This window comes from Muscardinus avellanarius (assembly GCF_963383645.1).
Source record: "Muscardinus avellanarius genome assembly, chromosome: 6".
Taxonomy (NCBI): domain Eukaryota; kingdom Metazoa; phylum Chordata; class Mammalia; order Rodentia; family Gliridae; genus Muscardinus; species Muscardinus avellanarius.
This window is the reverse complement of record NC_137791.1, coordinates 42,830,810-42,855,388: the sequence shown is the minus strand read 5'-3', so window position 1 is coordinate 42,855,388 and position 24,579 is coordinate 42,830,810. Positions and strand designations below refer to the sequence as shown.

The 24,579-nt window shown below is 40.3% G+C and overlaps 1 protein-coding gene and 1 pseudogene across 7 annotated transcripts in view; one reads left to right on the top strand and one right to left on the bottom strand.

The window, feature by feature from the left end:
- Nucleotides 1-4,761: 4,761 nt before the first annotated feature.
- The window catches only part of SEC24B (SEC24 homolog B, COPII coat complex component), a gene marked incomplete at both ends in the record, with an annotated part of 92,237 nt that continues 72,419 nt past the window's right edge, over nt 4,762-24,579 (top strand). For all 6 annotated transcript variants that reach the window (XM_080697307.1, XM_080697309.1, XM_080697308.1 and 3 more), the window contains one exon: nt 4,762-4,888. In XM_080697307.1, coding sequence (XP_080553433.1) covers nt 4,762-4,888 — 127 coding nt within the window. The remainder of the gene's footprint in view (nt 4,889-24,579) is intronic.
- LOC308264489 (large ribosomal subunit protein eL21-like) lies at nt 5,162-23,873 on the bottom strand (annotated as a pseudogene). The gene is made up of 4 exons: nt 23,854-23,873; nt 23,234-23,720; nt 19,701-19,767; nt 5,162-5,344 (listed from the first exon to the last, which is right to left on the bottom strand). The product of its transcript is annotated as a large ribosomal subunit protein eL21-like (transcript).

The window sequence follows — 24,579 nt, the reverse complement described above, 5'->3', positions numbered from 1 at the left end:
AATCCACAGATTATCTCCCCCAATTCTGTAACATTCAGCCTAAGGGATTATCAGAAGAAATTTTGTCCTTAATCTTGTATTTTAGGTACCATTCTTTTCTATTTCTGGTAGAGATTCAGCCTCTGCCCAGAGGTGTCTTGTCATCTATCAACCCAATGTCCCTGGCTGGGTGTTTCTGAGTCCCAACCCCCCTATTTTTCTGGGAGTTTCTTGAACTTGGACCTTGCTTTCCTCTCCACTGGCCAGGCCCCTCACGGGAAGCCATAACCTTTGGGGTCCACTTTCATTATGTGTCTTCTTATGCCCCTTTATTTTTACACAGCCCTCACCCCTGGGTATCTTGACCACCAAGAAAACACTTGGTCACCTCCTGTGACATTATTTTCCCTTGATCTGCATTCAGAATCACTTGGTCATTGCAGTGCAGACCAGGGTGTATCTTTGCAATGGCTGGAGGGGATGCTGGGCGTTGGCACTCACAGTTTCCAGTAAACACTATATTTACAAAAATACAAACACACATAAGGTTACACACTGTCAGTTTTACAAAATGGAGCCTAAGTCAAGCTGTTCCTTTGACATATCTAGTTATATTCTCACAGGGCTGTGCCTGAGAATTTGCATCTCAAAATTTTGGGATCTATTGTTCTAAAGAATTCTGGAATACTAAATATATAAACTAAAAATCTTTCTACATGAAAAATAGGATATCAAAGTAACATAGTTTTATGAGAAATATGAATTAGCCCAGTATAGTTTATAGTGAATAGAAAAAAGGTATTAGACCTAAGTAGATTTGGGGTTGAGCTCTGGTTCTACTAATTACAAGCTTATAATTCTTACTAAGATTACTTGAATTTTGTAAACCTTAATTTACTCACTGGCAAAATGGGGATAAGGAAATCATCCCACAGACTAATTGTGAGAACCAAGTGAAAAGAACTGTATCGTGTATGTAGTGACTAGGACAATGCCCAGCGCCTGGGAAGTATTCATGTAGTCCTGCAGCCTTTTATTCACTCATAACAGTGTTGGAACTTAAAGCAATAGAGCAAAGTAATATTTTCATAAAAGTTGTAGGACCTATCATTCAAAAGATTTTTATAGCTGGCTGCAGTGGTACACACCTGTAATCTCAGTACTTATGAGGCTGAGATGAAAGGGTCACAGGTTTGAAGTCAGTGCATGGTGATTTAGAGAGACTTTGTTTCAAAATAAAAATAAATTCAGCCGGGCATGGTGGTGCACCCTTGTAATCCCACCATCTGGGAGGCTGATACAGGAGGACCACAGATTCTCAGATAGCTTCTGCTACTTAGTGAGGCCCTTTGCAAGTCAGTGAGACCCTGTTTCAAAATAAAGAATAAAAAATAAGGCTAGGGGTATAGCTTGGAGGTAGAATGTCCCTGAGTTCCATCCCCAGTACCATAAACAAACAAACAAACAAACAAATAACAACTCTAAAAATAAAGTAAGGCTGGTGGTGTAGCTTCAGAGGTAGATAGAATGTCCCTGTGTTCAATCTCCAGTAAACACACACACACACACACACACACACACACACACACACACACACACATTCTTATAAATAGAGGGAAGGAAAAAGTGTCTTTTCCTTTACATTTCTCGGTTCCCAGCTGGGGTCCCTGTAATAAAAGACAGACTAACAAAAGAAAGGTATATAAATGTATTTCATATAATTGTTTTTTTTTGTGTGTGGTACTGGGGATTGAACTCATGGATGGGCATTCTACCTCTGAATACACCCCTAGACTATTTTATTTTTATTTGAAACAGGGTCTTGCTAGGTTGATGAGAGTCTTGCTAAAGCTGTCCTCAAACCTGTGATCCTCCTGTTTCAGTATTCTAAGTACTGAGATTACAGGTATACACTATCATGCTTGGCTTCATAGAAATTTTACATGACACTGAAGCCTTCATAAGAAATGAAGACCTGACAAAAGGGAGAAAAGTGATTGTTTTTCAACTGCATTTGATGCAGCGTAGAGAGTCATGGGACAATGTGAGAGGACAGAAAAGAAAAACTAGCAAGGCCAGTCCATCCAGCCTTCTCTTAGCTTTCCGGCATCCTCAGAGCTGAGCACGCTCCTCCCTTCCACATGGAGGGAGCTTAACTCAGACAGAAGGGTCACATGAACTGCTTCAGGGGAAGATCAGAGAATCCTTCCTATACCTGCCATTTCTCAAATTCCTTCTGCTTAAAATATTGAATTGGTGCACACACTATTTGGTGTTGTCATAAACATGCGAGAAAACTTCTATAGTGAATTAGCCACTGTCAGGTTAGGTACTGAAGATTGTAGGGGAAAACCTATGAAAATACAGGCTCTCAATTCTCCTGTTAAGGAGTCTCCCCTCAAGAAACAGCACTCTTCATTCCACACACCTCTGGCCTCTCACACCCAGGAGCACGTATTCCAAGGCAAAAGTCAGTTGTCTAGTTATCACTTTATCCATGGAATGGCAGCCTTTAATGGAATTCAGTCTCCTGGGGAGTGCCGGAAGTCTAGATCATTTAAACTCCTTGAAGAAGGAGAGTGTGATGTATTTCTCATGAGAAGCTTAAGTTCCTATGGAGAAGCCAGGAATACTATGGAATATGTAGAACATGCAATGTAGTTATTATAGGGCTGTATTTCCTCAGTTCTTTCCACAGAAAGAGATTTCATTTGGAGGATGCCCTTAGGTAGCCATAAAAAACTTTACTGGATAAATTCCACAGAGGGCCTGGGAGCAGAGTAAAGGGAATAGGGGGTCAAGAAGAGAGAGGGAGAGGAGCATCCTAAGGAGGGAGCGAGAAAGAGAGAGAGGGGGAGGAGGGAGGAGAGAGAGAGAGAGAGAGAGAGAGAGAGAGAGAGAGAGAGAGAGAGAGAGCGCACATCCATTGCTGTATGGTGGGCTTTTACACCTCCCCTTGCCAGAAACCCACCCCTTTTCATGTATATTAATTTTGGGTTTCAAGCCACAGGTCAGTATGGTGGTGCAGGATTCTACCATGCAGGTAACCTAACAATGTAATGTAATCGATTGGAAGTCCTTAACCCCAGCTAGACTGGGCAACCCCTGTCTTTCCTTTTGGGGAGGGGCTTTTCTATCCTTTTTTCTTTCTGCTATGTTCTATTTTCCTATCTAACTACCCAACAGTTGGAAATACTAGAATTTATTTTATTTATTTATTTTTGGTGGTACTGGGGTTCCTGGAAGCCCTTCTACCTCCGGGCTACACTCCCAGACCTATTTTATACTTTTTTATTTTTTGGAAACAGGGTCTCTTAAGCCAGCGAGGCTGGCTTGGAACCTGCGCGATCCTCCTGTCTCAAGCGCGGGCCGCTTGAAATATTAGAATTTAAAAGAAGAAATCCTAATCACAGAACTCAGGAATCTGAAACAAGAGGATCACAGGTTCAAGGCCTGTCTCCGCAATTTATCAAGCCCTTGTTTCAAAATAAAAAAATAAAAAGGGATAGGGGTGTAGCTCAGAGGTAAGATGCCCCAGGGTTCAATCCCCAGTAAACACACACACACACACACACACACACACACACACACACACACACGATATAAACCCAATACTAAAATCCGATTTGTAGTTTATTTGGCACCTTAAAGAACTTAGCATCATCAATGCCTGACAACAATTAAAGGAAAGCATTGTATTATTCTAGAACTACTACATACTTTATGCTCCCATGCTGAATCCAGTATTTTTAAGCAATTTCATTTCCAGTTACAGAGCGATGGTGGCCTGCTCAGGATTCTCTTTCCTTTTCTTCTTCTTTTTTTTTTCAGTAGTAAGGATGGAACACAGGGCCATTCTGCCTCCAAGGTTCACGTACCCTTGCCTGATTTTTTATTATATATTTTTGCAGTACTGGGGATTGAACCCAGGGGCATTATTCTACCTCAGAGCTACACCCCAGCCCTATTTTCTTTTCTTTATTTTAAAACTGGGTCTCACTAATTTGTGGCAGGCCTCACTAAGTAGCCTAGGCTGTCCGCGAACTGCGATCCTCCTGTCTGTCTCCCAAGTCCTGGGGTCAGAGGCCGGGCCACCGCGCCGGCCTGCGGGGCAGGCAGCCCGGGCTCGCCAGTCGGCTGTGGGCAAACCAGTGCGATTCAAAAATTAAACCTTGTAAAGCAACCTGATTATGGAGGCCACAGCCTCTTCGGAGACGGACAGCATGAGCAAAAATTGGAAGATGAAGCTTGTCTCTCTTACTTTATTTTCGCCTTTCCCTTCCCTGGATATTTTAGGCTACTGGAGGAAGTTTTGTCTAATTCATCATAGAGATGTTTCCCTCTTTCTTATTAGCAACAGAGAGCTTAGAAGACAAATTTCCTTCGGAATTAAGGAAAAGCAAATCAAGAATTACAGAGCAGAGCGGAGGCCCGGGCTCCTCTGGGGAGGAGGCAGCCGGCCGGGCCTGTGTCGGGGCCTGGCCCAGAGTCGGGCGGCCGGGCCTGTGTCGGGCGGCCGGGCCTGTGTCGGGTGGCGCGGCCCGCAGGGGGCGCCGCGGCTGCGGGGCGGCGCGGGGAGCGGCCGAGGGTCCCGCGGCGCGGGCGAGGCGGGCCGGGAGGGCGCGGGGCCGAGGAGGCCGGGCGGCCGGGAGGGCGCGGGCGCGGGGCCGGGCGGCCGCGACTCCCCCGGTGCGCCGGCGCGTCCCTTCCTCTTCCTCTTCCTCCGCGCCGCCCCGCCCTTCCTCCGCCCACCTCCGGAGCAGCCGCCGCAGCCGCGCCGTCATGTCGGCCCCCGCCGGGTCCCCGGTCCCGGCCGCCAGCGCCCGGATCCCGCCCCAGCTCGGCGGAGCGGCCGCCCCCGGAGGCGCGTCGCCCGCGGGCCCGGGCCCGGCGCCGCCCCAGCAGAACGGTGAGTGCGCGGGCGCGGGGCCTACGCGGGCGGCGGGCGGCGGGCGGCGGGCGGCGGGCGGCGGGCGGCGGGCGGCGGGCCGGGCCGGGCCGGGCCGGGCGAGCGCGGCGGCGGCGGCGGGGCCTGGGGCGCGGACCCCGGCGGGCGCGGCCTGGAGCGGGGCCGCCGCCGCCGCCGCCGTGCGAGCCGGAGTCGCTCCCAAGTTTGCAGACAAAGGGTGAGAAGACGCCGCCGAGCGCGGCGGGAAGCCCGCGGCCGCCCGGGGAGCAGGTGTCAAACGGACCTAACCGAAGCCGGCGGCGGCTGCAGCCGCTCGCTGCCGGGTCGGAGGCTTGGGAAATGCAGCTGGAAAAAAATAAAAACCCGCAAAACGATGGGCTCGGCCTGGGATCTGGAGTGCTCGCGGGCCGAGTGGGGCCGAGGCCCCGGGACTTCGCGGTGTGTCCGGGGAGAACCCTGGGAAGGAATTGCCTGGGCTTAGAGCAATGTCGGTCCTGTGTGAGGGAACAAAGCCGCGCTACTACTCAGCCAAGGATTGACCTATTTTACAGAATTTGCCAATGAAAATTTACTAGACTTTATAAATCAGTGTAACCAACATCAAAGTTTTAACTGCGGATGCTTCTCAGACAAAACTTATCCTCCATCCCAAGAATCGGAGGTTGCATCTTTTCATAATTTAAAGTGACAGTTTAAAAGCCTTCATATCCTTTGGATCATTCTGACTTGTCAATGCTACATGCTTCACGTCCAGTGGTCATGCTTTATGGTAGAGGGATTTGAATGTGAACAGTGTCGCTGTTATACACTTCCGAGCATAGCAAAAATGTATTACTCGTGAGCACTTTTTATTCTCGAACCGTAATTTAAGTTCTTGTCTTTAACTCAGTTTTGTATGTGAAGGACCAGAACATAATTTAGGACTAGGTCTTAAGTTATTCAAATCATTGTAATCCATGTTTAACAGTGATTCGAGGTAAATGTCCTTCCTTGATGTTCTGAGTATGCACTGTCCTCTGAATGAACAGCTTTTAAAGTAGCAAATATTTTAGCCTTATAAACTTCGTGAACACTCGAAGATGTCAGGATATTTACTCAGCCAAAAAGATGTTAAATTGTAAGGACAAATCAGTGTTTTGATGTGGAAATATAGAAGATGTTACTTAATTTCTACTTTATAATCTTTGCTTCCCTCTGAAGTTGCAACAGTCATTTCAGTGTGTTTTGCTTACTTAATAAAAGGTAGTGAAAGTGGTAGATAAGACAGAATCTCTCTCCTAAGTTGGCCTTGTATTTTGGCCCTTTGCTTGGCCTTCATAGATTTGAGGCGTGGGAGCGCTGTCTCCAGGAAGAGTTCACAGAATGAAGAAAATGTGGGGCTTGTTTAGAAACTAAGCCGTGGAGGGGAGCCAAGAGATCTGAGTAGTTAAAAGGGGCCTTGAGTTATGCTGGGGAATTTGGAAATGAAGAACTAAGGTCAGGTTTTGTGAAAGAGATTGTTTTAAGTAGGGAAACAGCAAGATCAAGTCTGTTTTTATTTGCTAACTTTATTTAGTATAGTACTAGGGATTGAACATAGGAGCATTCTACCTCCAAACCATACCACTACCCCTGTTTTTATTTTTTATTTTTATTTTGAAACAGGCTCTCACTAGATTGAAGAGAGAGTCACTGCTTGCTGAGGCTAGGTTTGAACCTGCCATCCTGTCTCAGACTCCCAAATACTGGAATTACAGTATTGCTAATTTTAGAAAAAACAGTCATAGATAAGAATTAAGCCGTCATTTGGGTTTCTGACTTATTCTTTGGCCCTAACACTGATGCCTGCCTGTTAATATATTCTCTGTGGAATTCCAGACATGGTGAAAAAGAAATAGGTCAGAAGAAGAGCATAAAAAACACTGTGGAAGACAGAATGGGATCATTTACTTCATATGCTTGGTGTAATATGAAATGCATTTTGTCTTTGTCCCAGCCTAAAAACAAAGGGTGTGTCCTAAAACCCTGGAGTTTTCTGAGTGATAGTAGTATCTTTAGTTACTCAAAATGAGTGTCTGATCAGATCTAAAGATGGCTGAAGATGGGGCCACTAGCTAGCCTCAGGATAAGACTGGGTCACTCAAAAAACCAAGTGATTGGAGAGTTAGAAAAATCAGTTTCTACTCACCAACCTCTAGGAAAGTGTGGGCAGGATGATGGGCTAGAGATTAAGTTGTATAGAAACTCTTGTAACACTGAAATAAACCTCAGCCCTTCTTCCATGTCATTTGTAATATCCTTTTTAGCAAACCAAGAAACATGTTCCCTTGAGTTGTGTGAATTGTCCCAGCAAATGAAGCCAAGGAAGGGGTAGTGGGAACGCTCATAACCATTGGGTCAGAAGGATAGGTGATACTACTTTGTGTGTGTGTGTGTGTGTGTGTGTGTGTGTGTGTGTATGTGGTTGGTACTGGGGATTGAGCCCAAGGCCATTCTACCACCAAACTACACCCATAAGTCTTATTTATTTTATTTTTTATTTTGAAACAGGCTCTTGCTAAGTTGTGAGGGCCTCACTAAGTTGCTGAGGCTGGCTTTGAACCTGCGATCCTCCTGTTTTAGCCTCCCAGTACTGGGATTACGGGTGTGCACACCTCCCCTCTCTCCCCCACTATGCACTACTTGTGATCAAAGAGGAGGTCTGTCTTGTATAACTGAGCCCTTAACCTGTGGGATCTGACTCTAACTTTAGGTATAGTGTCAGAATTGAATTGAATTAGAGGACCTCTAGTTGGTGTCCACTGGAGAATTGGTTGATGGAGGGAAAAATCCCCACATAAGTGGCCTGTGAGGACTTTTTTCTTTTTTTTAAAGAACATTAACAAATGTTTGAAAACTGGATTTGTTTTTTCAAAGGAAATTTTAGGTAGAACCCTGGTAGAGAACTCAGAAAAAGCGAAGTGGGTGTGATTAGCATGGAGGTGAAAGTCTGGTTGCTTTTGGAACACAGAAAAACACCTAATCCATTTTCAGAATTTACCTGTGAGCTCAAGATTCAGGAGCTGAGTGTTGGTGGTACATGCCTGAAACAGGAAGATTGCAGGTTGAAAGCCAACCTAGCAACTTAGTGAGGCTCTCAGAAACTAAGTGAACCCCTCTTTTCTAATAAAAAAATAAAATAGAGTTGGGAGTATAGCACAGGTATAGAGTGTCCCTGGGTTCTATGCCCAGCACCACAACAGAACAGCAAGTTTTAGGTATTCCTTAAGCATTTGCTTAAATGAAGTCCAGTCTGGTTCTCTTAATTCTAGACCCAGATCTTATTCTGTTGATTCAAAATTTGTTTTGTTTTTAGAAATTTTGACATTATTTGGGAAGAGTAGGAAATAGAAAAGGGGAAAATTGAGTATTTACTTTATTACTAAGTTTAACAGCTAACATGCTTTCCCCACCTTATTTGACTTTGTTGAGTCTGTAAGACCTTGTCTGTTAAACTTTCTCCCTTGGTGCTATATTTCTACACTTCAGTTTTTCTTTGAGCACTATATGGACTTTTAATATTATTTGTATGTCCTTATGAAGTGTTAATTGAATGCTTTTTACCTTTTACTCTGCCTTTTAAGATTGTTCCAAAGATAAATCTTCAAAAACCAGAATTGAATGAAGTAATAGCCTGATGATAATAATATAACTCCATAATTGTTCCCAGTTGACTTGAATTGAAAGGGGTCTTTTTAAAAAATATTTTTGGGGCCGGGCGTGGTGGCGCACGCTTGTAATCCCAGCATTCGGGAGGCTGAGACCAGAGGAACGCGATTCGCGGACAGCCTCAGCTACTTAGTGAGGCCTCTGCAACTCAGTGAGACCCGGTTTTGAAATAAAGAATAAAAAAAAAAGAATAAAAATAAAAAAAGAATAATAATAAGGCAGGGGGTGTAGCTCAGAGGTCAAATGCCCCTGAGTTCCATCCCCAGACCCGCAAAAAAAAGAAAAAAAAATATTTTGGGGGATGGCAGTATACAGAGTTTTAACAATATGCCACTGCTTTTTAATTTCATTTTTAGAAAGCAAGTGGTTCTAATTTTTGTCTCCTTCCTTCCGCATGCCTTTTCTAAGAGTGATACTGCTGACAGTTTTATCATTTTAGGTGTCAATAATGAGATGAGTTGTATGGGAGTTATTAGCATTCATTATAAAATATAATATAAAAGTATAAACAAACATTCCATTCACTCAGCAATACTACCTAGTCTGTCAATTATAGGAAACCTTTCGCTTTTGAGAGCACATGCAAAATTTAAAATGACACAAATCTTCCTAGTGTGTCTGAACCAAGTTCCTTTTGATCAGAGCAGCATCTGTGTCTCAGGTTTCTTAGTCTGAATTTATAGGTCACCAGAAGCAGCATGTTGATCCCTTCATGAATATATTGCTATGGTTTTTTGTTTTTTTTCCAACATTAAAGAAAATTTTTTCCCAGGGTTTCATACAATGCATATTTTTATTTTTTAAGGCATAGTCTCACTGTGTTGCAATGTCCAGGCTGGTCTTCCTGTGTTGCCTAGACTGGGCCTCTGAGTCAAGGTTCTCCTGCTTCAGAAACTCAGATTACAGGCTTGGATATTGACACAGTTTTTTTTTTTTTTTTTTTTTTTGCAGGGGGGGGGTACAGGGGTTCCTGGAAACCCTTCTACCTCCGGGCTACACTCTCAGACCTGGTTTTTTTTTTTTTTTATACTTTTTATTTGGAAACAGGGTCTCTTAGCCAGCGTGGCTGGCTTTGAACCTGTGCAATCCTCCTGTCTCCACCTCTAAAGCACAGGGATTACAAGCGTGCACCACACCCGGCTTGACATGGTATTAATGGAGCTCTCTTAATACATAATTTCTCTACTTCTTTTTGCAGAGCTGGGCGTTTGAACACAGGGCATTCTACCTCTGAGCTACACCCCCAGCCCTATTTTTTTATTCTTTATTTTGAAACAGTCTCAGTAAGTTGTGGAGAGCCTCACAAATTTGCTGAGATTGGCTGCAAACCTGTGATCCTCCTGTCTCAGCCTCCCAAGTACTTGGATTTACAAGTGTGTGCCACCATGCCTGGCTTTAATTTCTCTATTTCTAAGCTGATTGACAGATATGTCAGGCATCTTTAAAAAAAATTCACTCTGTATAAACAAGTGTCTTTGATCAAACAAATTATTGTTGTTGTTGTTGTTGTTGTTAATATTATTACTTTTTATTGATCCCTGGGAATTGGATCCAGGGGTGATGTACCTCTGAGCAGCATCCCCAGCCCTGTTTTTTGTTTTTTTGAAACAGGATTTCCCTAAGTTTTCCTAAAAAAAAATAATAATAAATTTAAAGAAATCCTGTAATATTTTTGTATTGTGGCTAGACATTCCTTAAAACACTTATTTTGTAAATTTTGGTTTTCATGTGAGGTTTGCTTAAAGTAGAAATAGAACTAATATTCCTTTGGTAGGAATTTAGCTTCTAAAAGGAGATTATGTCACGAGGGCAGACATATCGTTTGGGTAGATTCTGTGATGAATTGATTTTGTTGAGGGCATTGATGTGAATAGAAAGTCAGAGGCTGTGTCTGACCGGTATACCATAGTATCAGTCAGCTATGCAGTTTTATTGAAAAGGTTGCTAGACTATTTGTTAAACATCTTTTACTTATTTCTCAATTCAGATTGGTACCAATGAGTAGATAATGTGTTAGGACAATCCATTCATATCTTTTATTTGATATACGTCACTTGAAATAAGATTGTGAAATTCTGTCAGAGATTGTATATAAACTGAATTTTTTAGTTTTAAATGATTATTTTGGTAAATCACACTTTGGGGCTATTTGGTGGCAGAGTCAGATATTTCATTGATTGTAAGACAGTTTTTCACATTTTCTACTCTTGAAAATGGTATGCAGCTTAGAATAGTGGAATTCTTAAATTTTTTTCTGTGAAGTAGTTGTCATACTTGTGGAAATCTGCTATTGACACCTGATCAGGTGTAAGGATATTCTTAACTATTACAGAGTCAAAAGTATAAAATGCCAAAGTTAAAAAATTTAGGTTTGTATGTTTTTGTATTGCTAAAGTAATTATTTTACATAATGGATGCTCCAAGTGTCTTGATACATTGTGGTTAGTGCCAGATATAGACATATTTGATAACTTTTATTAGACTTAATAATTTTCAAGATATAGTAATGATTTTCATGAGTCAGACACCAGGCCTTGGGGACATAATAAAGCTAAGAGAAACTAGACCCAATTTTTTCACTTAGAGAATTTGGTTAGACAATTAGCATATCCATGGGAAAGTTCCATCATAGAAGTTCAGAATACTATGGAAGCAGCATTAAACACCTGTAGGGTCGGAGCATATTTTCAGAGGAAGAGTCGACTTTGGGTGTGAAAAGTGAGTTGAGAGGTAGTCAAGTAAAGGGGAAGAGGGAAGCCAGGAGAGCTCTGGGTAGAAGCCTGAAGATTTAGAGCTGCGGAGGCAGGGCTTGAAAAGAATTGTGTGGCAAGTATGTGTGTGATGATTCTTAGCCTTTCCATACTTGAGGTTATTTGAGTGCATATATAATATATAATATATCTGTATATATTTTTTATGGTACTAGGGATGGAACCCAGGGGCTTTCTACCTCTAGGCCACCCTCCCAGACCTATTTTCTATTTTATTTAGAAACAGAGTCTCACTAAGTTGCTGAGAGCCTCACTCAGTAGCTGAGGTTGGCTTGGAACCTGTGTGATCCTCCTGTCTTCGCCTCCCAACTACTGGGTTTTAAGCATGTGCCACCACGCCCGGCACTAGTGCTAATATTTTATTAACATTCTTGAAAGAATTAGACTTTGAACATATGTGTAAAAAAAAAAACAAGCTTCAGGAAGGTATTAAGTATTAAGCCCTTAGAAGACAACTTAAAATGAAACTTTATCTCCAGATCAGCCTCTTGGGGCAAAGTTCATGTGCTGCTGCAGAGGCTTCTTTCTTCTTTCCGTGTGTGTGTGTGTGTGTGTGTGTGTGTGTGTGTGTGTGTGTGTGTGTGTGTTATCTTTTCACTAGCCCAGCATTCCGTTATATTCTTAGTTGTAGCAAAATGAAATTGTATTTGACAGAAGCATACAAGGATGTGAAGTATACAAATACATTAATAGGAAATCATTTTGTCAAGGAGGGCAGGTTCTGAGCTGAAGGGATGAGTAAGGAAAGCTTATTATGTTCATTTTCTGTTTGTTGCTATAACAGATTCTGCAGATTGACCTTGTAAAGTCATGTGAATTTATTATTCAGAGGTTAGTCCAAATGGGTTTAATCAGGGTGTCTCTGCAGGGCTGAATTCCTTTCTAGCATTCCTAGGGTAGAATCCATTTCTTTACCTTGTCCAGCGTCTAGAGGTTGCCCTCATTCCTTGGCTCATGGCTCATGGTCCACGGTCCACTTTTTTCATGTTCAAAACCAAGCAATCCTGCCGGGCGTGGTGGCGCACGCTTGTAATCCCCGCGCTTGGGAGGCAGAGACAGGAGGATAGCGCAGGTTCGAAGCCAGCCGCGCGTGCTGGTTTAGGAGACCCTGTTTCCAAATAAAAATGTGAAAATAGGTCTGGGAGTGTAGCCCAGAGGTAGAAGGGCTTCCAGGAACCCCAGTACCATCATAAAAAAAAAAAACCAGCAATTTTGCATCTTTCTGAGGATTTTTCTGTAATCACATCTATCTCTGACTATTCTGCCTCTATTTTTTAAACTTTTGAGTAATTGATTACATAGGCCCACCTGGATAATCAAGGATAATATAACTAATTTAAGTTCAGCTGATTAAGAACTTTAGTACCATCTGCAACCTTAATTCCCTTTTAGATTACTATCTGTAATCTTGAATATTCTCAGGTACCAGAGATTAGTCTATGGACATATATCTTCCAGGCCCTGTTAAAGAATTTGAATTTTTCTTAATGGTAAGAGAAAAAAATAAAAGACTTTAAATAGAAAGTAGGAATCACATTTGCTTTTTAGGAAAATCACTCTGGCTATGTTCGGTATAGTTTTTTTTTTTTTTTAATTGTGTCATATAAACAATTTAGTATGTCATTTGCAGCAATTTTTTTCACAAATGCTTTAAAAATTAATTTTGAAATAATTTTACATTTATAGAAATGTTGCACACAGTACAGAAAATGCAATGCCTTTCATCAGCTTCAATGTTAAGAACCTACAAAACTATGATTCACTTATCAAAATTGGAAATTATTATCAGTGAAACGCAATGAACTAAATTATTGTTTTTTAATTTTTTCACCAATTATTCCACTAAGGTCTTTTTTTTTTTTTTTTTTTTTTGGTTCTGGAATCCAGTTCAGGATAATATATTGCAATTCGTTGTTATGTATCCTGAGTCTCCTCTAGTATGTGACAGTTTCTTAGTCTTTTCCTGTTTTTTATGACCTTGAGAATTTGGAGAAGACTGCTAGGTATTGTTTTTAGTCTCTCACTGTGGTTTTTTTTGGGGGGGTGGGGTGGGGGTAGTATTGGGGACGAAACCCAGGGGCATTCTACCTCTGAACCACATATTTTATTCTTTATTTTGAAACCACATATTTTATTCTTTATTTTGAAAGAAGGTCTCACTGAGTTTGCAAAGGGCCTAAGTAATTGAGGCTGTTCACGAACTGTGATCCTCTTGTCTCAGCCTCCCAAATGCTGGCATTACAAGCATGTACCACCACATCTGGCTTTCTCACCATGGTTTTGTTGACTCTTTTCTAATAGACTTGGGGTATGAATTTCTAGGAAGAGTACCATGGAGCTGAAGCATCCTTCTTATCACATGATATCACAGATTATTTGATACATACTTAAAAAAATTAGTGGTCATATTAACCTTGAGCACTTGGTTAAGTGTTGTCTTAGCTCAAGCTGCTATAACAAGATACCATAGGCCGGGTGGCTATTTTCACAGTTCTGGAGCCTGGAAGTCTGTGATCACGATGCCAGCCGGGTCAGATTCTGACGAGGGCCCTCTCTTTTTCATGGAGAGACTCTGTCCTGTAAAACCACTAATTCTGATTGCCCACGTTCTCATGGCCTAACCTAAAGAGCCCACCTTCATCAAATTGGGTGTTTTGGCTTCAACATAAGAATTGGCGGGGAAGGGGGGGGTACACACACATTCAGTTTGTATCAGGAGTTTTGCAATATTATTGGATTGTAAAGTTTTTCTACTGTGTTCATTAGGGAGTGACCTACTTAACTGTAGCCTATGTTCAGAAAAAGGGGTAAGTAAGCTGCATCTCTGGGATTAAGGTGTACTGAATGATTTTTATGCATATGTTAAAATCATAGGAATTAATATTCTTGGAAAGATACTTCAAAGTTACTTTTCTGTTTCTCCTGTAAATTTTGCTCCTTAGTTTTACCATTTCTTGGTGACCATGCGCTTGGAGCAGTTATTACTGTAGAATGCTAATGGTGATTTTCTTTCCCTCATTCCTCTGGATTTATTGGTAGGAATTTTTATATAAGAATGCTGTGCTAATTCTGTTTTAAATTTATTCAGTCCTTTATTTCAAACTCACAAATATTTATTTTGTTCTTTAGATTATAATCCAGTGCTGCTGTTACTTATTTTTGTTGTTTAAATTATTCTAGCTTTGGCCATTGAAAGCTCTTTCAGGTTGACTCCTGTGTCCATTTTCTCCATCCTTTTACTTATATTTTCTTTCTCTTTTTGGTACTAGGAATTGATCTGTCTCTGAGCTACAACCCCAGCTCTATTATTTATTTATTTATTTATTTATTTTGCGGTGACTGGAGATGGAACCCAGGGGCATTCTAACTCTGAGCTACACCCCCAGCCCTATTTTTTATTTTTTTATATATTTATTTATTTATTTATTTGACAGTACTAGGGATAGAACCCAGGGACATTCTACCTCCAAGCTACACCCCCCAACCCTATTTTTTATTCTTTATTTTGAAACAAGGTCTCACTTTAGTTGCAAAGGGCCTCACTAAGTAGCTGAGGCTGTCTGTGAACCCCATCCTCCTGTCTCAGCCTCCTGAATGCTGGAATTACAAGGGTGCTCCACCATGACCAGTTTATTTTGATTTTGAAACAGGGTCTCACTAGGTTGATGAGTCTCACTCCTTGCTGAGGCTGTCCTTGAACCTGTGATCCTCCTCTCAGCCTCACAAGTACTGGGATTCTGAGTGTGGTTCATCATACCAGGCTCCTTTTATTTATTTTTTATTAGTTTATGTTATTCTTCAAATAATGGTGATTTTATTTCTCCCTTTAAATCTATATGATAGTTTTTCTTAGTTTACTGAAGTAACTAGTCAGCTCTATAAGTTTTTAAGCAAGATACCAAAAATAAGACATCTTGTCTTCCTAAGTTTAGGAAGAATTCTGTCCCCTACCGTTAAGTATGATGTTTGCTGTAGGGTTTTAGTAGATATTTCTCATCAGATTAGGAAAATTTCCTTCTAGGGCTTGAGGGTATAGCTAAGTCTTAATGTTTCCCTGGCTTGTTGAAGGTTCTGTGTTTGGTACCCAGTGCTGTAAAAAGGAAAAGGTGGGGGGAGGGAGAGGAAAGAATGTTTCCTTTTGTTTCCAGTTTACTGAGAGGTGGTAGTGTTGCTGTTGTTAAATGAATGGATATTGTTTTGTCTAATTTTTTTGTTGTTGTTTTTTTATTTTTTTTGGTGGTGGTACTGGGGTTCCTGGAAACCCTTCTACCTCTGGTCTACATTCCCAGACCTATTTTTATATTTTTATTTGGAAACAGGGTCTCTTAAGCCAGCGAGGCTGGCTTCGAACCTGTGGATCCTCCTTCTCCGCCTCCCAAGCTCAGGGATTACGAGCGTGCGCCACCACGCCCGGCCTAATGTATTTTTTGATTCTACTATGTGATTATATGGCTTAAGTCTGTTAATATATGGTGGATTACATAGGATGTATTTCAAATGTTAACGCATCCTTTGGATTTCTGATATGAACCTATTTTGTCAGGATGTACTTTACTTTTTATATGCTGTTCTATTTGCTAATATTTTGTTCATGTGAGAAGTTTCATCCAAGTTAAACATGTACTTTTCCCTCAAGATAACCTTTATATTTCAGTATGCAATAGAAGTGCTATATGATTGCTCCTATGCTAATTACAGAGAATATTAAAAAATTTATGCTCCAAGGTTGAAACAAAATTAATACTTTTGAATGTATTATTTAGGACATTAAGTGGTATTAGTTCCATTTTTCTCTGTGAGTGCATGGTGGTGAAGGATTGCTTGGTTCTTGTCACCCAAGTCCATATGCTAGGTAATGTTTATTAGTGCAAAACTTGAAACGTGAGGACTCTAATCTAATTAGAGTTGTAATCTATTTGATGGATTAATAATTTGAATGGAATTATGAGTGGTAAGTCTAAGCAGGCGGGGCATGGCTGCAGGAAGTAGGCCACAGGGTGAGGCCTTGGGCAGTATCTGTCTCTCCTCCCCTTCCTTCTTTCCAGCTTCCATGGCTGAGCAGCACCCTGGCACTGTGATGGTTCTTCTGTGGTGACAGCTGACTGAATCTCTGAAACTATGAGCGAGTCCAAGCAAACCTTTCTCTGATTTGCTCTTGTCAGTGACAGAAAGCTAATACACTGCCACCATTTCAGTTGGTCTAGATTATTGGGGGGGAGGGGTATGTGGATGGAACCCAGAGGCATTCAACCTCCGAGCTAAACCCCTGCCATTTTTTTAATTCTTTATTTTGAAACCGGTCTCACTGAGTTGCAAAGGGCCTTAGTGAGGCCCTTAGTGAGGACAGCTGAGGCTGTCCGTGAACCGTGATCCTCTAGTCTCAGCCTCCCGAATGCTGGGATTACAAGCGTGCGCCACCACGCCCGGCTTGGTCTAGAATTTTATTGGTCATGGTTTTGTACAGTTAATACAAATATCAGCACAGTGAAAAAAGCAAATAACATCTTAGTACTACTCTGAAAATAGTTTTTTTTTGTTTGTTTGTTTGTTTTTTTTTGGTGGTACCGGGGTTCCTGGAAGCCCTTCTTCCTCCGGGCTACACTCCCAGACCTATTTTATATTTTTCAAACAGGGTCTCTTAGGCCAGCGCGGCTGACTTCGAACCTGCGCGATCCTCCTGTCTCCGCCTCCCAAGCACAGGGATTACAAGCGTGCGCCACCACGCCCGGCATAGTTTTTCTTTTTTTTTTTTTTGGTGGTGGTACTGGGGTTCCTGGAAGCCCTTCTACCTCTGGGCTACACTCCCAGACCTATTTTTACATTTTCATTTTGGAAACAGGGTCTCCTAAGCCAGCGCGCGCAGCTGGCTTCGAACCTGCGCGATCCTCCTGTCTCTGCCTCCCAAGCACGGGGATTACAAGCGTGCGCCACCACACCCGGCTGAAAATAGTTTTTAACCTATGTATCTTCTATTGAAGTGACTTTCCTTTTCTCTAGCGTAGGTTCTTGATGCCTTTGTCAAAACTCGGTGGACAGTAAATAAGTGTCTATTAATTTGTGTTATCTTGGTCTTTGTATCTGTTTTTTATATCAGTACCTTGCTGTTTGGGTTGTATAGCTTTGTAGTACATTTTGAAATCAGGTATTGTAATGCCTCTAGCTTTGTGCTTTTGGCTCAGAATTTCTTTCTTACTGAAGGTCTTTGGTGATTCCATACAAATTTTGGGAGAGAACTATTTTTCTAACAAGGCCAATTACCCCCTCCTGGTTCTGGGGGTGGAACCCAGGGACATTCTACATTGGAGCTATACCCTCAGCCCTATTTTTATTGTTTACTTTGAAACAGGGTCTTACTGAGTTGGAAAGGGCCTCACTAAGTAGCTGAGGCTGTCAGCGAACCACAGTCCTCCTGTCTCAGCTTCCCAAATGCTGGGGTTACAAATTTGTGCCACCATGCCCAGCTGGCCAGTGGTATTTTGATAGGAATTGCATTGAATCTTTCAATCATTTTTGGTAATATGGACATTTTTACCTTATTCTTCCAATCCAAGATTATGGGATATCCTATTTTTTTAAGATTCTTTTATATTTCTTTCATTAGTATTTTATAATTTTCATTATAGAGACCCATTCACTTTATTAAATTTATTGTAAAGTATTTAATTTCTGTAGCTTTTGTGAATGGAGTTGCTTTCTTTTTTGCTTTCTCAGCAATTTTATTATTAATGTATATGAAAGATACTGATATTTTAAATGTCCTTTCTTTGTTACCTTATTGTTCTGGCTAAGACTTCCAATACAATACTGAATAGGAATAGTGAAAGTAGACATTTTTGTTTGTTTTTGGGTTTAGAGGAAACAATTTCAGTTTGAATATATTTTGCTTTAGTTTCTTGAATATATGTTTCTTGAGTATATGATTGCTTTGAAGCTTTTGTTTACTAAACTAAGCTTTGGGTTTTGTTTTTTTTTTTTTTTGGTGGTGGTACTGGGGTTCCTAGAAGCCCTTCTACGTCTGGGCTACAGTCCCAGACCTATTTTTATATTTTTGTTTGGAAACAGGGTCTCTTAAACCAGCTCCAAACTAGTGCTCCAAACTAGTGCAATCCTCCTGTCTCCGCCTCCCAAGCAGGGATGTGCCACCATGCCTGGCGCTTTGGATCTATTTTGATTCTGAGTCTACCTATTTGTTTTATGGGCATCCTTATTATCTGTTTTGTCTGTATGGTTAAGCTGTGAATTTGACCCTTGACCAAACAGTTGTACTGAAGAAAATTTTGTTTTTTGTTTTGTGGTACTGGGGATTGAACCCAGGGGCATTCTACCTCTGAGATACACCCCCAATCTTTTTTTTTTTTTTTTTAATTTAAAAACCTAGCCAGGCATGGTGGCGCATGCTTATAATCCCAGCGCTTGGGAGGCTGAGACAGGAGGTTCACACAGGTTCGAAGCCAGCCCCAGCCAGTCTGAATTGAGAAATACTGTTAAATATAAACTGCATAGTGGATTTTTGAGAAGATAGTATAAAAAGAAAACTTTTAAAAATATTAAATTATATATATTTATCCTTCTTGATAAATTTTACATGGACACTGGGGTTCTGGTCCAATAAACACATAAGTTGGAAATATAAATAGAAAATACTTTTATTTGATACACCTAAGCTACAGACATCATAGCTTAGTCCAGCCTACCTTAAACATGCTCAGAGCACTTGTATTAGCATACAGTTGGGTAAAATAACCTAACACAAAACCATAAAACATAAAAAATGTGAATATAAAGTAATAGTATTGAGTATCTCATGTAATTGAATATCTGTACCAAAAAAAAAATAAATGCTAGCAACATTGTTATAGGGCGACCACCAGAAAAGACCACTCAGATTTAGTTTAAGCTGAATAGAATAGAAAGTCTTTATTAGCCAGCCATGACTACACTGCAGGGTGTTTAGTCTTGAGTGGGGCCCCAAGTGTTTTCTCAGGGTTCCTTTTATACCTGAAAATCACAAGCTCAGGAGTGAAGAGTTTAGGTTCTCACAAAATGGACAACCCCAACAGTTTCTTTCAGCGGGAGTGCTAGTCAAGTGGAAATTACAGAAGCCAGGAATAGAAGCATTGTGCAAAAGCTCAGCCAACCATTTCAGTCCCTTCTATTATCCACTTTTTCCTTGTTTTAGGGATAGAAAGTTCCTAGAGGCCTTTGTTTCTCTGCAGGTGCAAGCTACAGAAGCTAAAGGGGCAGTATGCATGACTAGCAAGGTACCTGGTGACTCTTAGGCTGATGAACATTAGTGCTTTGGGGTCACCTAGGGTAACAATATGGCCTTAACTGAAGCTAAGGCCTCTGCTCACTTTATCACAATAGTATGCTGTGGACTCTGGGTTGTTGCCCTGATTGTCTGTGCTGACTGGAGCTGTCCTTAGCCCAAGAAAAGATCAACATTCACAATTTGAGGTTTTGTGGCTCCTGAATGTATATGCCTAAGTAGGGGGCCATCTGTGATTTCACATAACTGTTTCACATATTTGGAGCATTTAGATTTTTTTTTCCAGTGGTACTGGGGTTCCTGGAAGCCTTTCTTGCTCTGGGCTACACTCCCAGACCTATTTTATTTTTGGAAACAGGGGTCTCTTAAGCCAGCGCAGCTGGCTTCGAACCTGCGCAATCCTCCTATCTCCGCCTCCTGAGCGCGGGGATTACAAGCGTGCACCACCGGTAGATTTTGATATTGTGTAAGGAATGGTAAATATCCACATTTGATTAGGTATTTCTTTCTCCTTCCCCACCATCTCCCCAAAGAAAAATTACTTTCTTTAATGGACTGGGAAGGAAATAGGCTTCCTCTCATGGGTAATTCACTTCTGTTATATTTCAGCAGATACAACATTTTACATCTTACTATTTTTAGAAGAATGCCATTTGAGTAGTTTGGACAGGATGATTATTTCCCTGTTTTCAGATCCTGTATCATGGATGAACCAAATCAATAATTAAGTGGGTGGGTATTTAAATAGATTTGACTTGGATCTTCTCTCTCTTAATCCTAGCACTGTAGTTTTCTGAGGCTACAGTGAAAAGAAATTCATCTTTTTTTCAAAATACTTAAGTAACAGAAAGGAGAATGGTTCACATTTTCTTCCCCTGTTAATGAAAGCTTCCTAATAGACCCTATTCCTTTTAAGTAAATAAGTTTTTTGAGGTGAATTGTGATTATATAAAATAACCTGTAAGGAAAGTAAATTATGAACTCAGTAAAATAACGTTATCTGAATTTAGGTTCTCTGTATAGCCTCTTGAAATTATACAAGTGTGGGAATTAGCTTTTCTATTCAACTTGATCATAAATTATCTTTGTGTAGGCTAGAGAATATGTATTATATGACCCCAAATAAAGATTATTTATTATATATTTAGTAGAAACTAAAAACAATCAGGAAATGTAGTGTGTGTGTGTGTGTGTGTGTGTGTGTGTGTGTGTGTGTGTGTGTTACTGGGGATTAAAATCAGGGGTGTACATCGAAGTCAACCACTAAGCCAAGCATGGGAAGGAGGGACAGGGAGGGAATGGGGTGGGGATTGGGTAGGGGCTAACTGGGTGATGTGTGCATGTATGTCTACACACATTTCTCACCCCATTATGATGTATGAATACAGTGCACCAATAAAAAATTAAAAAATAAGAAATCAGGGGTGTTATACTTCCTAGCTTTATTTTTTATTCTGAAACAGGGTCTCACCAACTAGTGAGACCCTCACTAAGTTTCTGAGGCTGCTCTCAAACCTGTAATCCTCCTGTCTCAGTCTTCCAAGTACTGGGATTATAGGCATGCATCACCATGCCCAGCTAGGAAATGTAATCTTTATTCTTATCTCTTTTTTAAGCAAATATTTTATATATTATTATGACAAAATAATACAGTGGTACTTCCTTTATATACTTGCCATCAATGAATATTTAAACAGTTTGCCTTTTTTGTTCCTCTTTGAGGTTTGGCACAGATGTTTATTTCCTTCTACATCAGAGGAAAACTAGTTTCTAGGACTGTGAAGCCGTGCCCCAAACCCAAAGAAAAGTAGTTGAAACTCAGACTGGAATTCCATTGTTTGCTTGGCTAAAAAAAGTAAGGTGAATTTTAGTATGGTGAGGGGCTGCAGGTCATTGTCTAAGAATGTGGACTTGAGCCTGATTGCTTGATTCAGATCCCAGCCCTGTTACTTCCTGTGTGACTTTATAAACAATACCTTCTGTATTTCATTTAACTCATTTATAAAGTGATAATACTATTTATTTCAAAGAACTGAAGGAACCAATGTATTTGACACATTTAGAACAGTAAGTAGCATATGATGTAATCTGTTCATAGTATTAATAATATTAAATTAATATCAGGATTAATGTTAATTCGTACCAATGTGATCTAAGATATAAATATAAGAATGAAAGTATAAAAGCATTAGAGGAAAACATGCATGTATAGTTTTATCATCTTAAGATCTAGAACGCTCTACTAATTATGATTCAGAGATCTATTAAAACGGTATAGTGGCACAGATCTGTAATCCCAGTAATTGTAAAGCTGAGACGGGAGGATTACAGGTCAGCTTCAGCAACTAAGCAAGACCCTGTTTCAAAATAAAAAATAAAATTGGGCTGGGAGTGTAGGTTGGAAGTAGAACTCCCTTGGGTTCAACCCCCAGTATCACATATACACATACACACAAGAAAATATTGAGCATTAAAGAAAGATTTTTACTACATAATAAGCACAGAACTATACCAAAAGATACTGTGAGTCAGGTGTGATGGTATATGTCTGTATTCCTAGTACTTGGGAGATTGAGACAGGAAGATCTCAGGTTGGAGGACATCCTCAGCAATTTAGCATGACCCTATTTTAAAATAAAAAGGGGTGATGGTACAGCTCAAGTAGAATGCCCCTGGGTCCTAGTACTAAAAGAAAAGAAAGAACTGAACAAAGTTGAAAGATAAACAATAACCTGAGGGAGAATACTTAGGCTAATTTTCTTACTGTAAAACAACATGTACAAATCATTAATGAAATCACAGCTTTGTAGGAAAAGGGTAAGTAACAAAATTAAAAATAAAAAGGGCAAATAACACTCTTGGTTATTACCTAAAGAGTCGCAGCATCACTCAGAGGTAATTACTGCAGGATAAAATGTTTCTCACTTTTCATATTGGCAAGGATTAAAATAGCAATGAGAAAATGAGGCACTCCTAAGCATTACTGATAATGGTATAAATTGTAGACATGGCCTTTAGGGAAGCCTAGGAAGAGGGCCTGGGCCCTACCTTAGAGAATACTAGCACCCTTTAGAAATGGGCTGAAGCAACTAGCCTATTCTTAACCTACCTTGCTCCGCATCCTCTCTGAACAGAGGAGGAAGATATGGCAACACAGCATCTCTTAGAAGTGAGAAGTAGGCCCTCATCAGATAATAGTCATGTTGGGACCTTGACCTTGGACTTTCCAGTCTCCAGAGGTGTGAAAGGTCAGCGATTATATACAAATTACTGAGTTCTGTAGTAGCATATTATAGGACAAAGACAAATATTTTTACACATTTTTTCCTGAGCCCTGCTCCATTAATGGTTAAAGTAATTCAGAACTAGTAACTAACTCATTAAGAACAGGATGCACATCTTTTCCCCATGGTGATTTAGAGACCATCCTCAAACCAGTATGAATATATCATTAATATTTGGCAATTTTCTAACCAATTGAGTGCACTTGATGCACAATAAGCTGATTCAGCAATAATACTAAATGTGAATAGTGAAGACATGACACAATCAACTAGGACACACGTAAAAATCTTGCCTTAAATATTTATTTATGGAAGATGACAACACACTTCTTACCTATTACGCATGAGTTCATAAGGAATAGGTTCCGCAGTTCAGGCTCCTTTCTTTTGGTTCTCACGAAGTGTGCTTCCCTGTGTGGTGCAGGCTGGCGCTTCAGCTGAACCTAGGTGCCTTTCTATTTGGTTTCTTTGTTCTTCTGATCATTTTCTTCACCCGCTTCTGGAAGCTGTCTCAACTTTTAGAATACATAATATGCTCAGCATGCACATTAATTCTCTTAGCAAGAATCCTGCCCTTGACTTGCTTGTTTACAACAATGCTGACAGCATGCTGGGTAACATTATAGACTCTTCCAGTTTTGCCATGGTAACGTTTGTGAGGCATTCCTTTATGAACAGTACTCATCCCCTTAATGTCTACAATATCACCCTTTTTGTAGATTCGCATGTACGTGGCCAAAGGAACAACTCTATGTTTTCTAAATGGCTTAGATAACATGTATCGGGTTCCTCTCCTCTTACCCTTGTCATTTGGTGAATTACTGGAAGATGGCAGCAAAAGGCCAATGGTCAGTTTTTAAAGCACAAAACCTTTAAACTTACCATCTCACGTCTAGGTAACTTATTCTATATATTGATTATAGAAGTTGAGCTCATAAGTATAAATTAGGTTACCCGCTGAAGTAAGTATTCATCAATGAGGATTTAGTAAATAATGTCATATCTCTGCAATGAAATACTATATAGATTTTTAAGAGAATAATGAGATTTATATATGCTAATACAGAAGAAGTTAAAAAGCCAGATGTAGAACTCTATTATCCTATTTATATTAAAAATAAAATAAATATTACATATATACATGGATATACAAAGGATACAGAAGAAGCCATTAGCTGTAGCTATATCTGAGAATTAGAATATCAGCTTCCAGAGAGAGAAGGAAATTTTACTTATTACTTTATATTGGTTGTCTAGGAGGAAACATTTTACTTTATATTGTCTTTTTTAACAATGAATATAATTATTACCACATGTATATGTGCTCATGCTGGGGATTATAGCAAGTCTTGTGCGTACTAAGCATGTGCTCTACTACTGATCTATATATCCTTAGCGTATTACTTTTAGGAAAAACAAAACTAATACGAAAAAGTTTGAACTCTTTATACTGGGCATTTTCAGTTGGTATATAACAAAATACTCTGAAACTTAGCAATTTGAAACAATAAATATTTATCTCACAGTTTCTAGGAGATATTAGCAGGAGGTATAGATTACTGAGTACTATCTTGAAGGCTGACAATTACATTGGCTCTATAACAGTTTATGTCTTATGTAATAAGTTGGGATTATGAAGAAGAAAATTAATTGGGTCAACTTTAAATGAGAATTATTTAA